Genomic DNA, 14,899 nt, shown 5'->3' on the forward strand with positions numbered 1-14,899 from the left:
CTTTGAAGTACAAAATTTTCAATTTTAATGAAGTCCAATTTATCTATTGCTCTGTGGTGTTGGTGTCTTCTAAGGCACCATTGCCATATGTCCAGGTCATGAAGATTTAATCCTATGTTTCTTCCATGAGTGTTATAGTATGAGCTCTTCCATTTATTTCTTTGATCCATTTCTTTAAATTTTTTTTTTCCCCAAAGCCCCAGTAGATAGTTGTATGTCATAGCTGCACATCCTAGTTGCTGTATGTGGGACGCGGCCTCAGCATGGCCGGAGAACCTGTGCAGTGCATCGGTGCGTGCCCGGGGTCCAAACCCGGGGCGCCAGCAGCGGAGCACGCGCACTTAACTGCTAAGCCACGGGGCCGGCCCTTTTTTTTAAATTTTATTTTATTTTATTTTATTTGATCCATTTTGAGTTAATTTTTTATATGATGTGAAGTACAAGTCCACATCATTGTTTCGCATGTGAATATCCAGTTGTAGAAAACACTGTTCTTTCCTCTGTTGAATTGTCTTGGCACCCTTGACTCAATTAACCATAAGAGTAAGAGTTTATTCTTGGAGTCTCAATTATATTCCATAGAAATGTATGTATACCCTTATGCCAGTGCCATACTGTCCCGATTATTGTAGCTTAGTCTTAAGCTTGGAAACCAGGAGGTGTGAGTCCTCCAAGTATTTCCTTCTTTGTCAAGATTGTGTTGGCTATTCTGAGTCCCTAGCCTATCATGAATTTTAGGTTCTTGTTGTCAATTTTTGCAAAAAGAGTTTTTGGGTTTTTACAAGAATTATTGAATCTTTAGATCAATTTGGGAGAGTATTGCCATCTAAAGAATAATACATTTTCTAATCCATCACCAGGGGAGGTCTTCTTGTTTATTGAGTTCTTCTGGAAGAATATCTTTGGTTGATAAAAAGTTACTTGACATTGTCCAAATAGTGCTATCTTTGTGCCATCAGAACAAAATAAGATATTCTGTTTTCTATTTTCCTGTTGTGGCCAATAAAGTACTGATACATAACCCATTGGTGATGTAAACAGTCATGATTAACTTGTCCAGGTCTGTCCTCTCGCCTGAACTTCAGTACTCAACACGCTCTGTAGCCTCCTGGTCTTTACTCCAAGGGCAGGAAGTTCTCTGTGATGACCTCCTCTCTTCCCCAGGGAGTAACCCTGCAATCCAGCTGTTAGGCTGAGTACCAGATGCCTGACTGTTCTTTGGTTCCTCTTGTCCAGTTGGCACGACTTCACTCTAGTGGCATTAGTCCTGGTTTACTGATTGCCAGGTTGTCCCGTCCCTATAGATCCCACTGGTGATGAGTCTTTTGACCATCAGCCCTTGTCTCCATTTCTCTTGCTCTGTATCTGGTGTGTCTACATCGCTCCTCCTCTCCCCTTCCCAGCCTCCCCGCTCCCTGCTGGTTCCTCCTCTTCCAAGGGGACAAGGACCACACTACTCCTGCCAGTCATTTTCTGGCCAGATGCAATTTTTATGGCTATAAATTTTCTCTCCTTGAATATTATTGGGGACCTGCCAACAACCTGCATTAGTATATACTCTTTCATAAACATAATATGCCCTTGGATGGTGAGGGAATGTGCTGGAAGTCCAGTCATGGCACTTAGGATGGTGAGTCCCAAGCTTACCTACAGGCTTGAGAGGATTTGGGGCGAAATCTCCAAGGTCACCGTCTGCCTGTGTTTTCCTGCGTCCCTGTTTCCTCCTGATTGTATCTCCTTATGCTCTTCTGGGAGGAGGAGTTGGAGTCTCTCTTTGCACAGCCCTGGGGCTGAGCTCAGGTTATAGAGATCGTGGAGGTCATCTGAACTTGTGCATAATGTGGCCCCTTCCAAGACATGTGCCCAAGGACGGGACACCCAGTCACCCCAGCATGTCCACGTGGTGCATCCTCCTCTCATAGGGGATCTAATTGTGGTGGCTCCGTCCATACAGGAAGGTGGGATAACTCATGTACGTGGAAACTGCTTTGTGTTCTTTTCTGGGTAGATTCTAGTTTTTTAATCACAAATATTAAAGATTTCCAGTCTGACAGTGTTGTATGGGGCGCTCTGGAGTCCCAGCGTGGAGCGTGTCTGGCCCTACCAGGGAATTTATCAGCCTCTCATTCTCTGTTCTACAGCCCCTCCCACTTCTGTTGGGTTGCGTGGTGTCTGTTTGCTGCGAGCGCTGCTGCTGAGCATGTTAAGCAGGGGAAGGGTCTAGTGTGAGCGTCCAGGTGGTGGCCACTGAAAGCCCTGTTGCAGGAAACAGGAATGTAGCCTGAAACCCGAAGAAAGCAGGAGGAGGGAAAAGCACCCTGCCCTCACCCCATCAGCAAGCACGAGACAGGGCCTGTGGCACCGGGCAGTCCCTGTCCTGCATAGGTGACCTCCTCCCTGCACGGCTGACATTCCTCCATGTCCCTGCCTGTCCCCTGAGGGGCTCCCTCAGGACGATGGAAATAACACCCCAGTGCTGCCAGGAGGGGGTTTCAGCCTATTGAGCTCCCAGGGCAAAGGCGCAGCATGTGGGAAAACCTGTGAGGGGAGGACTCACCAATTTCCTTCTCTCTTTCACATTCCAGAAGCACAGATCTCCCAGCACCACCCAGGAGCTGTGAGAATGTATTTCTTGGGGTTTAACAGGGCTGCCTGACACCAAGGCCTGCTTGCCCTTTCCAGAGGGCTGGTCCCAGGACTGATGGAGGCCCCTGGCTGGGTGGTTGGTGTCTGAGTCCTGTGTCTGGAACCCGCAGAAGGGCCTCATGCCAGGATCTTCCCTACACAGAGGAAACTGGGCAGAGGGAATTCAACCAATGGGGTTTCTGTGTCTCTGATTTCCCATGAGAATTTGAGTGTCCTCTGGTCTCTGAAGGAGACAGTCTCCAACAGCGGGGAACACGGCTGTGGCCATGGCAGGGCTAGTCCCTGGCGTCACAGAGTTTTAAGTCCACTGGAGGCAGCAGACTGGTCCCCAGACAGTGACAACGCGACTGGGCAGTGCAGAGGCAGCTGGCTGTAGGATTTTTGCTGTTGGTGGTGCTGGTTTGTGGTGCCTAGCGATCCCTGCTGGATGCAGAACAGCACCTCAAGCAGGAATGTATATGGTGATCAGGAGGAATGACATAGGGGCACTAATGTACATGAAATAACGTTCATTAACACACAGGAGACAGCAGTAGGATTCCCCAAGGAGAAGGCTCAGGTTTCATCTGGAGTGAAGTGGGGTCATTAGCTTTGGCTTTTATTTTGGCTAGGAGTGGGGCAGCTCCTGTTTTTCATGGTTTGAACATCCTGTAGGGGTGAAGGGAGGGAGCCTGCAGACTCTCACAGGTGGACAGGAAATGAGGCGGAACCTGTGGCCTGAAAGCTGTCAGAGAGAAACATCCAGAAGGGCACCTCCCTCTTGGTTACAGAGAGTTGTACAGAGCTATCTGTAAAGGACGTTATTGACACTTTGAGGAGGGGTAGAGGCAGGATTCGAACCCAGAGCTGCCTGACGCCAAGGCCTCAATGCTGTTGAGTAGTGGATATAGCCACTGCCCTCCAGCACAGCCTCTGAGCCCCTGCCCTGTCCCCTCTCCCTCCACCTTCCTGCCTCAGAGCCTGACTCAGCCACCCTGAGAGTCCAGGCTCCAGGCTCCAGCTGGGCTCCTCCCTCCCCAGAGACGCCAACCCCCACCCTGCCCTGGGCACCCAGCTCCTCTCTCTCTCCCTGGCGCCAGGCTCCACCTCACCCTCCTCACGGCAGAGACAACCAGGCTGGGTGCCAGGCCCGCCTGCAGCCTCCCCAGGAAACACCTGGAACCCAGGAAATGACAGCTGGACCCCTTCCTGGATGACATGATGGGTAGCTTAAGGCCTTGGCTCTTGGGAAAGGAGGAGGGGAGCCCATGGCTGGAGCCGTCTCCATCCCTCTGCTTGCTAACTGTTTGGCTTCCACTCGCCAGGAAGACCTGATATCACAGCATTATGTGGCTCGCACGGAGTCCAAAAGAAAATTTCTTGAAACAATAATCGATAAGATTCTCTGTAGTGCACACTCTTCCGTTCTCTAATCTGTTTGTTTCTTTCAAATTTTGAAAACATAACAGTTATGTACTACTCAATTTTTTTACAACCCATTAGATGTTTGGAAACCACTGCTCTACCTGCAGCTGTAGGGACAGGAGGCTAAAAGAGCAGAGAGAGATGGGGCTGGGCGGGGCGTGTGCTGCCCCCACTCCCCATGGAGAGAACTCAGACATTTAGGACTCTGGCAACTGCACAATTATTTCTGCTACAGCAGCCTCCTGCCTGGTCTCCTGTCTCCTGTCTCCACCCTCCTCACAGCAGACAGACACGGGTCTGTGCCACAAATCTGACTGTAACCCGACTGAAGAGTGAGGCCGCCCAGGTTCTTGGTCACCGTTAGAGAGGATTCAGACACCGACACACTGGGAACAGCAAGCAAGCAAAGATTCAGTAGAGGAAAGGTCAGATACACTCCAAGTGAGGAGCTGGCACTGCCAGAGAGCGCATCAGCCCTGAGTCTTGGGTTAGTTTTATTTTTATTTGGGCTGTTAGAAGGGAATTAGCGTTATCTGGTTATCCGCCAAAAATGGCTATTCCCCCACCCACAAGTGGGGAGGGGGAGTTCTTGATATTCAAGGGGAATCTCCGGAACTGTCATGGCAGTCATCCCCCGTGGAAGGGGGGCTAATGCATGTGGAATTTGTAGTTGAATTAAAGAAAGTTCCATGTCCTCTAGAGGTGTAGAGAAGAAGGCTTTGTATGTGCTGTTTGTGCACCTGTTGTTTTTATCGTCATGGTTGATCGCGTCTGACTCTGGGAATGGTGTCAGGCAGGTCTCAGTTCCCCTTTATCTGCATCTTGTATGATGCCAGCAAGATGCTCTACTGATGCAGCAAGGTCTCCAACTACGATGCCCTGCTCATGTCTACCCAGCTACCTGTCTCATGACCACTTCCATCTTCTGCTTGTGACCCATCCAGGGCTCCCAGTGCACTGAAGATAAAATCCACAGTCCTCACGGAGGCCCACAAGATGACCGCCCCTACCACCCCCTCTCCCTGCCTGCCATCTGCCATCCCAGTGCTCAGCCTCTCTGAAATAGTCACAGTTCTCTCCCATTCTTAAAATCTCACCTCCAGCTAGACACCTCTGACCTCTGTGTATCCCATCCAGCCCTGCTCACTCTAGGTCATCAGTGTCTGGGGTGGCCTGTGTTCTCCACTGGACAGTAAGACTCAGAAAGACAGGGCCTGGGCCTAAGTCACCATATGTCCCCAGCATCATCTAGCCCAGGGCTGAGCACAAAGCAGATGCTCAGGGAATATTGAATGAATAAATGGATGGATGGATGGACGGAAGGATGGATGGATGGATGGATGGATGAAAGCACTGTTTTCCACGTGTATCTGACTGGATGTTTCCATCTTCACATAGTAACTTCCCAGAATTGCTGCCTGAAGTTCTTTGCAAACCTCTTTCCCTTGCAGTTGTCTCCCCCACCCCTGTGTCCTCCTCATGTGATGTTTCTGCACAGCTGTGCCCCGTGGGGCCCCCCTGCTGGGGAGGGGTCCCAGCCTCCCCTTCTGACATGAGATGCGTCTCTCTCCTCCCCACCCCATCACCATGAATGTGGCCCTGAGGGACTTGGGGGGTTTCTGGGCCTGGAGGGGTCTGCCCTCAGGGGCGTCCACTTGCTCCTGTCACGTTGGTCTTGAGGCCTGAGGGCTGTGGAGGCCCCTCGAGGCTCACTGTCGGCTTCCCTGGGCTTGCAGGCCCCAGACGCCTCCCCTGCTCACCTGCACAGCGCCCCCTACTGGAGCTCTTGCAGACCCCCCAGAATCCCCTCCCCTGGGGCCCCCCACACAAACACACTCACCAAGCAACAGCATCTCTGCCACATTCCTTCTGCAGCCTCCTCCCTGACCCCCTGACCTCCACCAGGCCCCAGACCCTCCCTCACAGCAGGATCTTGTCCCAAAGACCCTTTCCCAGGGCCCCCCAGCTGGACCTGGTGATGGTGAGACCCTCCCCCACAGCAGTAGGATCTTGTCCTGGAGGAGACTGCAAGTCCCTCCTCTGCTCACAGCCTGCCTGCCAGGCTCACTTCCCTGGAGGAAAAGCCTCAGCCCTGACTGGCGACCTCCTTAGGGGGCTGAGACCCTCCCACTTCCTTTACCTAGGGGATAACCGAGAGGAGGAGGGGCTTAGTCTGAGGGGAGGGGTGGAGGGGTAGGGAGACTGGAGTTCCACAACTCAGCTTGTGGGGAAGGGGCTTCTGAGCTCCACACACAGCAGACCCCATCCTGTTGTGGGACGGGGTCTCTCCTCAGCAGGGGCAGCCACAGCTGGGCAGACACAGGACAGGGACTCAGAAGGGCCCGTGGGTGGGGGCACAGAGACCCTGAACACCCGGGACCAGACAGACTTCAGCCCCTCCACCTCCTCAGCCAGAGGGAATCTGGGACCCTTGAGGCACAGACTTGGGGTCCTGGGCAGAGCTGATAGCGAGGTTGTGTCTTCCTGGCCTCTGGGGCTCGCCTTACACCCAATCAGAGTAAGGTGGGCTGGGCCGTCAGTCTTTAAAAAGATCGAAAACCAACGAGGAAGCTGGAAAGGAGTTCCTTTCAAATTGCTCACCCAGAGCTCTACAGGAATGGGGATGGTTTTCCCCGGGGTCCCCAGAGCCCTGAGCCACCTGCTGCTCCTGTTGCTGCTGCTGGAGGAGTCGCGGGGGTTCCCCCCTGGTGAGCGCCTGGGCGGCGCTGGGGGATGGGGGGAGTCTGGGCTGTGGATGGGGGACCGGGCTTTGTGTGGGGCTGGCGGGAGGAGAGGGGACGTTAGGACTTGGTGAAGGGCGCGCTTGCAGGGGGCTCTACCGAAGGGGGCAGGAGTGTTTGAGGGGCGCTGTGGCGGGGAGAGGGGATGTGGGGAGGTTCTGGCGGATGTCCACAGGGTGGCAGTGTGGGCTCCGTGGAAAGGAGGGTCCGCAGGAGGCAGGTGAGTGTCTGGGGTCTGGGAGGAGGCGGTGAGTGTTTGTAGGACCCAGATTAGCTGGCAAGGAGGACGGTAAATGTTCCCCGGAGACACGTGGAGAGGGGGGCGGTGAGTGACCGAGGCATCCCGTGGGGTTGGGGGGATGTCTGGATGGGGTGTCCGCAGGGAGCCAGGTGAGTGCCTGGGGGCCGTGGTGGGGGACGGTGAGGGTCTCTGGGGATGGCAGGGAGGCAGGTGAGGGTCTGGAGGAGGCAGTGTGGGGGCGGGAAGTGTGGGGAGGGGCTGCGATGAAACTAGCAGTGAGTGAGGGAAGTAGCAAGGAGCATGTGGGTGGCCATGGAAGGGGATGGCGAATGTCTGTGTGTGGTCCTCGTCAAGAGGGAAGGAGATCAGCAGGGAAGCTCGTATTTGGGAGCCATGGGTGAGGATGGTGAGTATCTGGGGTCCTGGAAGGGAGCCGGTGTTTGAGGGGCTGCAGTATGGGGGTGGTAAAGGTCTGGGGAGGTGGACCGGCAGGGAGGCAGGTGTAGGTCTTGGGGGGCATCAGGTTCGTGCTGTCCTTATGAAACACAGCTAGGGTGCTCTTGATATCTAACCAAGTGGGCTTGCCTCCTGGTGAGTTAAATAAGACGACACCAGTGGAAGTTGTCTCACAAAGTACAGTGTATTTGCAGCAAATGGGCGGCCAAGAGGAATCATTTCCAAAGTCATGGCGTCCCTGAACAAAGGGAAGCAGGAACTTTTATTTCAGTTGGGGAAAGAACATTCAAAAGGGAGAGGCGGGTATTCATTTGCACAGGCTCAGCTGGAGAATATGCTTCCACATATTGAGGCCTAAGCTCCTCCTGGAGAGATCTTTGCATTAAAAATAAGGCTAAGGTCTTGTGTAGCTCTGTGGTAAAGCTTGGTCAGATTCAGATCTCTCTTGAGTTTCTAGCTGGTCAGTTTCAGGATAGTTGGTGGTTCCCTCTGGAGTGGCATAGCGGTTAAGTGGTTACATCTCCTAAACCTACAAAACAGGGGCCCACCAGGTGCTGTGCTGTAGCGGTTAAGGTGGCAGGCTCCGCTTCAGCTGCCTGAGGTTGGCAGGTTCAGATCCCGGATTGCGCAACAACGCACTGCTTGTCAAGCCAAGCTGTGGCGGAGTCCCATATTAAAGTAGAGGAAGACGGGCACGATGTTAGCCCGGGGCCAGTCTTCCTCAGCAAAAAGAGGAGGATTGGCACAGATGTTAGCTCAGGGCTAATCTTCCTTCCCCCTTAAAAAAGGAAGAGAAACAACTTGGAAAAACAGTTAATTTCTTCCAAACCCACCTTTGAGTTTCTAGAGGCGCCTGGTGGGTGACACTCTCTCATGTTCCATCTTCTGCTACAGTTTGTATAAGACTATTGTTTTAATCTTAAATGTTTGTTGGAATTAACCAATGAAGCCCTCTGGGCCTGGAGTTTTCTTGCTGGCAAATATTTAATCGTGGCCTTAATTTCTTAACATTTAAGGGACTATTGACTTTTTCTTCTTATCTCAGCTTTGGTAAGATGAATTTATTTTTGAGAAATTTGTCCGTTTTTATTGTGTGTAATTTTCTACTTCATTGATTTCTCCTTTTATCTTTAGTGTATCTTTTGACTTTTGTTATGTATTTTATGTTCTTTTTCTAATGTCTTGAGCTCGAAGCTGAGAGGGTTCACTATTTAGTCTCTTTTTCTCTAATATCTGCATTTAAGCCTGTTAATTGTTCTCCAGTCACTACTTCAGCTGCCCTCCCAAGGTGTGATGTGGATTGCTTTCATTTTTGTAATTTCGCTTATGATTTCTTCTTTGACCCATGGACTAGATCAAGTGTGCTGTTTAATTTCCAAGCAATTGGGGGTTTTCTAGATATCTTTTTTGAAAATTGTTTCTAGCTTATTCCCACAATGGTCAAATAACATATTCTGAATGGTTTCAATTGCTTGACACTTGTTAAATCATTCTTCCTGTCTCAGTGTGTGGCTGATTTTGGCAAACGTTCCCTGTGCACGTAGAAATGTTGTCTGTCCCGTGTGCATCAACTCTGTCAGGTTAATTCTGTGGTTCAGACTGGGTACCTTATGGATTTTATGTCTGCTTGTTCTCTGGTTATTGTGGGAGAGGTGTTAACATCTCTCACAGTGTTTTGCATCTGTCTCTCCTTTTAGTTTTGCTAATTTTGCTGTATGTATTCTAAAGATTTGTAATTGGAAACATGCAGATTTATGATGGTGAAATCTCCCGTTGCATGGGCCTCTCTTTACTCTAATGAAGCTTTTTGTCGTAAAACCTGCTCCGATGTTAGTGCAGCGATGCCAGCCTTCTTCTGGTTAGAGCTTATGTTTATATCATTTTTCCATCCTTTCCATTTCAGTCTTCCGATGTCTTTGTGTGACTCTTATAAGCCACATAATTTGATTTTGTGATTTTTCTCTTTTAACCCAATCTGATAACCCTATTCTTTGACATGGGCTTTTTAGTCCACTCACATTAATGTAATTACTGTTACCTTTGGGTTTATATCTGCCATCTCGCTCTATATCTTCTATTTAGCCAATCTGTTTGTTCCTTTTTATCTTCTTTTCTTTCCTTCCTTTGGATATCTAGCTTTTTCAATACTCCATTCTTTTCTTCCATTATTTTGTTAATTGTACATCTCTTACTCTTCTCACAGTGGTCATTCTAGAGATTATAATATGTATTAGTATTATAGTCAAGTACTAATTATGACTTTTAACAATTCCCAGATATTGCTAGACCTTTAAACTCCCTTTCCCAGCCTCCCAAACTCTCACAGTATTGTTATAAACTTTAGTTGTACATATACTTTAAATTCCACAGACCATGAAAATGATGGTTCTGTTCCTTCAATATTCCCCTGATCTACTGACATAGTTGGTCTTTGGGCTTTCTGCCTGCGTTTGCTTCTTTCATTCTGGGGTAATATCTCCTCTTCCTGAAGAGCTCCCATTGGTTTTTCGTTTAGTGCCGATCTGATAGCAGCAATTGCGCACATTTTCTTTTCTCTCTTTTTTTTTTTTTGGTGAGGCGATCAGCCCTGTGCTAACATCTGCCAACCCTCCTCTTTTTTTTTTTGCTGAGGAAGACTGGCCCTGGGCTAACATCCATGCCCATCTTCCTCCACTTTATGTGGGACGCCACCACAGCATGGCTTGCCAAGCGGTGCGTCGGTGTGCCCCCAGGATCCGAACCAGCGAACCCCGGGCCGCCGCAGCAGAGCACGTGCACTTAACCCCTTGCGCCACTGGGCCAGCCCCCACATTTTATTTTCTTAAACCATCTTTATTTTGACTTCCTTCCAGTATAGTATTTTTCCCGGCTATAGATTTGTAAGGTGGCGATGATTTTACTTCAGCACTTGGAAGATGTTGTTTCATTGTGTTCTGCTTTCCATTATTTTTGTTAAAAAGTCAGCTCTGACGTTCTTATAAAACGCTCCCTAAAAGTAATGTGTCTTATTTTCTCTGGGTGTTTTTATTTTCAATGTTTCTCTCTGTCTCGGCTGTTCAATATTTTGGCCATGATGTTCTCAGGGAGCTTTGCTTCTGTTTATCCTGGTTAAAGCTGAGAGCTTCCTGAACCTGGTGTTGATGTCTTTCATCTGTTCTGGACAATACTTGGCTATTGTCTCTTTGAATAATGCCAGTGTTGCATTTTCTCTCTTCTCTCCTGAAACTCCAGTGATACAGATGAGAGGGTCGCACATGTCACTTATGCTTAGCTTTCCCCTTTTCTCCATTCATATTTCTCTAAGCTTCTGTTTTTATGTATTCCATTTTCCCATTGTCCAGCTCACTAATCCTGTTTTTCTCTGTCTAATCTGCTGCAGATCCCATCCAGTGAGTTCAAAACTTCAGATATTGTGTATTTCATTTCTAGAATTAACATTTTATTTTTATACGTTTCAGTTCTCTGGTGAAATCCTCTTTCCTTTCAAATGTTTTGCCCATTTTCTTCAGTTTTCTTAAACATAGTAATTATGAAAAATTTTTGCTGCTTATACCAACATTGGGATCGTTTGCAGGTCAGCTCCAATTCTCTGGGATCTTCTCCATTTCTTGATTACCAGTCTTGTATTCCTGCCTCTTTAGAGTCAGCAAATTCACGTTGAATCCTGGACATTACATACAATACACCCGCCTTGGCTGCAGTTGATGTTATTTGCTGCCCAGGAAAGGTTTATTCTTTCCCTCGCTTCAGCAGATACAAGGGCCTTATCACCTCAGTTCAATCAGGACCAACCTGGGTCAGCACAGGGTCACAGTTCTAGTAGGATTCCGTAATGGGCACTGTGACCTTCACAGGTTTCAGCTGAAAGCCTGGCAATTCCTCTCTTCTCAGTTCTGAAAGAACGTGGGAGATTTTAGCTCTGCCTTTCGGAGGTTCCCAGTCTCCCGCCCTGTGCAGCTGTGATCTCAGTCATTTCTGCTTCTCTCTCTGCCCAAATATACTCCTGCTTTCTCTTCCACGTCTTAACGCCTCTCTAATCTCTTTCCACTCTAATCTTTTTGCCTGACCCTCTCTTCCTCTCGTCCTGTCCATCACAAAACACTCTGCTTGGTTCCTCGCATTCACCTCTGGGATGGGTCAGGACAGAGCAGCCTGATTTAAATAACTCAAGACAGAGGCAGCTGTTAGAAACCTTGAACTTGGCAGAGCGAGTCACCCACGTGTCCTCCTCTCTCAGGAACCCACACTCTCCGCTATGACCTCATGATGCTGCCCCTGGACAGGCCTGGGAAGCCCCAGTTTCTGGCCCTGGGATACTTTGATGATGAGCTCTTCCTGCGCTACGATGGCGAAAGCCAGATGGCAGAGCCTCGGGGTCTAGGGATCAAGGTGGACCTGGGAGCTGAGACCTGGGAGAGAGAGACTGAGGACCTGAAGGAGAAGGAGCTGCAGCTCAAACAGTTGCTGACAGAGATCATGGGCCAGCAGGGCCAGGCCCGGGGTGAGTGGGGGCAGGGCCAGGGGCACGTGGGTCCGAGTCTGGTTGCTGCCTTGTTTATCCTGCAGCTGGGGGAGGGGAGGGCACAGCAAGGCTGGAATTGCACAGAGAGATGAGGCCCCTGGAGACTGCACCAGGTTCCTCACATTTGGGTGGATGAGGCAACATACCCCTGTGGGCTGGAGTCCTGTTGGGTATAGAGGTTCTGAGAAAGTGAGGTGACAGGTACTGCCTGGGGTGGGCCAGGCCTTCACTCCCTCCAGGCCACATTGGGCTGTGAGCTCCAGGGAGACAGCACTAGAGGCTTCTGGCTCTTGGGCTACAAAGGGCAGGACTTCCTCACCTTCGACTCAGAGACCCTCACTTGGACAGTGGCCATGCCCTCAGCCCAGCACATCAAGAAGTTCTGGGAGACCCAAGGCCCCAGGGCTGATCTGGTTAAGACTTTTCTACGTGTGACTTGTCCTGCCCAACTCTGGAGATATCTGGCGTCCTGGAGGGGCCTCCTGGAGAATACAGGTACTGACCTGGGCAGGAAGGCTCACCCACTGGGCCTACCCCTTGTTCCTACAAGGAAGAAAACTTTCATCTTGTTCTCTGAGTGGCTGTCCTGCCCTGGCCTTAGGTTAGGTGCTGAGTTGTGACTGAATAGTCAGAGAGGCACACCCGTGTGGGTGGGTGAGGTGTCTCCTCTGGGCCCATTGCTGGTCCATCAGCTGGAGATGTGGAGACTCCCAGGATGTGGGCCCAGATCCCAGATCTCAGGCCCCAGGCAGGCAGGAGAGAGTAACCTTTTCTCTCCAAGACCCTCATTCTCTGGGATATTGACTTTGAGGAGGGGAGATCTAGGTTTGAATAACTTGCTGGAGGCCCTAAGGTGGAGCCAACCTGGTTGGAAGCCAAGATAGAACAGAATATTCCAGCTCTGGAGCAGCGGTCACATGTTCAAACCCAAACCACTCAGAATCATATTCCTGGGGTCATTCCCCTTTTGTTCTGCTTTCACTTTTAGAAAAGTCCAGTTTAAAGATTCCCCCTCGTCTAAGTCTTGTGAAAGAAAATAAAATGAAAGAGTAGATACGTGTGTGTGTGTGGGGGGGGTAGGTGGCAGATGAAAATACCTATAATCAAACAGAGGTCCCCAGAGGAATGTAAGGCCCAGGATGAAAGAATCAGGCAGTGGGGCCAGCTGGCGATCCTTGTGGACAGTCCCTCCATCGCCCCCTGGAGCATGTGGAGCTGATTCTGTTGGGGAGGAAGGAGGTACATCACCGAGGCTGGATGCTCACTCCCTGTAGACCAGAGCAGCTCCTCTGTCTTATCAGTGCCTGCAAATTCTTCAAAACCTTGTGCTAAGCATCTTCAGGTGGATCCAGTGGCGCCTGAGAGCATGGAGTTGGTCTCCTCTCAGGGTCTCCAGGTAGGTGAGGGCCTGACCCCCTCAGAGAGTCCTGGGGCTGTTGGAGCAGCATGGGGATCTCCCATAGTCCTCTCTCCACTGGGGATGTAGCCCCCTCGAGAGGTGGCTGGGGGCAAATGTGCACAGGTCACTTCTAAGGACTGGCTGGTTCCTGCTCTTGGTTTCCCTGCAGTGGAAGGAAGGAGCGTCCTTGGCCTCACTGAACTCTGCTTTGTCTCCCCCCAGATCCCCCGTCAGTGACTGTGACCCGCAGTAAGAACCTGCTGGGCAAGGTCATCCTGAGGTGCTGGGCTTTTAGTTTCTATCCTGGGGGTGCCACCCTGACCTGGCTTTGGGATGGGGAACCCATGCACCAGGGCACCTTTGGGCCTGGGGTCAGCTTGCCCAGTGGGGACGGGACCTACCAGACCTGGGTGGACACTCGGGTCCTCCCTGGAGAGGAGCAGAGGTTCACCTGCCACGTGGGACACTGCGGGCTGAACACCACGGTCCCTGCAGTCTCTGGTGAGGAGCTGGGGGAGCCCTCGGGGTCCAGGGAGCTGGAGGCAGAGTCAGTGTAGGATCCTCGTGTGAAGAAGGCCCACTGGGTATAATCGAAGCCCATTTCATGGTGACCTCCAGGCACTCAAGGTCAGAGCGCTTCCTGTGCGGCTGCTCCTGCTGCGGCTCCTCTCGCTGTGTCCTCTGTCCCTGCTGTGCTGTGTTTGGTGGTGGTCGAAGCCTAGACAAGGAAGCACAAAGAGGATGTGAGAGCCCAGGAGAGAAGCACACAGGACAGTGAGGAGTACGGATCTGATTCTCCTCTGGGTGGTGAATGGAGACAGCTCTCTTCTGTTAAAAACAAGGCAACAGGCCCCAAACAGAGTCCCTTATGTTAAGTCCCACGTCATCACCAAAGCAAGATTTCACTCAGTGACAGTTTCAGCTCTCCCAGAAATGGAATCTTAAACTCCTCAACCAGGAATCTGCTCAGCACTAGTCAGGTCATCTGCCTGATAGACCCCAGCCATCCTCTAAAGGAAGGTGACCTTCCAATAACCAAGCTGCCTTTTTGCCTAACATAACTTCCCTGTTCCTGCTCCCTTCTAAGTGAAAAATCTCTTGCCTTGGACAGCTCTTCAGTGGTCTTTCTATCTGCTAGACTGGATGCTGCCCAGTCCATTAATCGTTGAATGAAGCCAGTAAGATCTTTAAAATTTACTCAGTTGAATTTTATTTTTTAACTTTTCTTGCCTAGGAAAAGGAGAAGAATAGACAAGCCCTCTTCCTGCTTACAGGATGAGGGGACCAGATGTGAATTATGAAAACTGGCTAAAAAAAAAAAAAAAACCGCTTCCTGGTGGAAAGACCCTTGATGTCACTCCATCATCGATTTCCTGGAAACAGGAAGCAATTGACTGGAAACAGAGAATCAAGTTCAGCCACATGGTGGACAGGTCCTTGGCAAAGGCACAGTTGTGGAAAATTACAGGACAAACTACCTTATTCCTTCA

General features: G+C 50.4%; 2 protein-coding genes across 2 annotated transcripts in view; both read left to right on the forward strand.

Annotated features, from left to right (window-relative positions):
* The window catches only part of LOC131397039 (MHC class I-like protein MILL2), a 313,559-nt gene that overhangs the window by 294,795 nt on the left and 3,865 nt on the right, over positions 1–14,899 (forward strand). The gene's annotated exons all lie outside the window — the stretch shown is intronic.
* Positions 6,562–14,727, forward strand: LOC131397028 (MHC class I-like protein MILL1). Its single transcript, XM_058529648.1, has 5 exons — positions 6,562–6,758; positions 11,726–11,989; positions 12,233–12,505; positions 13,632–13,910; positions 14,028–14,727. Exons 1-5 carry the CDS (start codon positions 6,668–6,670, stop codon positions 14,129–14,131), a joined length of 1,011 nt encoding a protein of 336 aa, XP_058385631.1. The 5' UTR covers positions 6,562–6,667; the 3' UTR covers positions 14,132–14,727.

Source organism: Diceros bicornis, chromosome 34, assembly GCF_020826845.1.
Source record: "Diceros bicornis minor isolate mBicDic1 chromosome 34, mDicBic1.mat.cur, whole genome shotgun sequence".
In the NCBI taxonomy this organism is placed as follows: domain Eukaryota; kingdom Metazoa; phylum Chordata; class Mammalia; order Perissodactyla; family Rhinocerotidae; genus Diceros; species Diceros bicornis.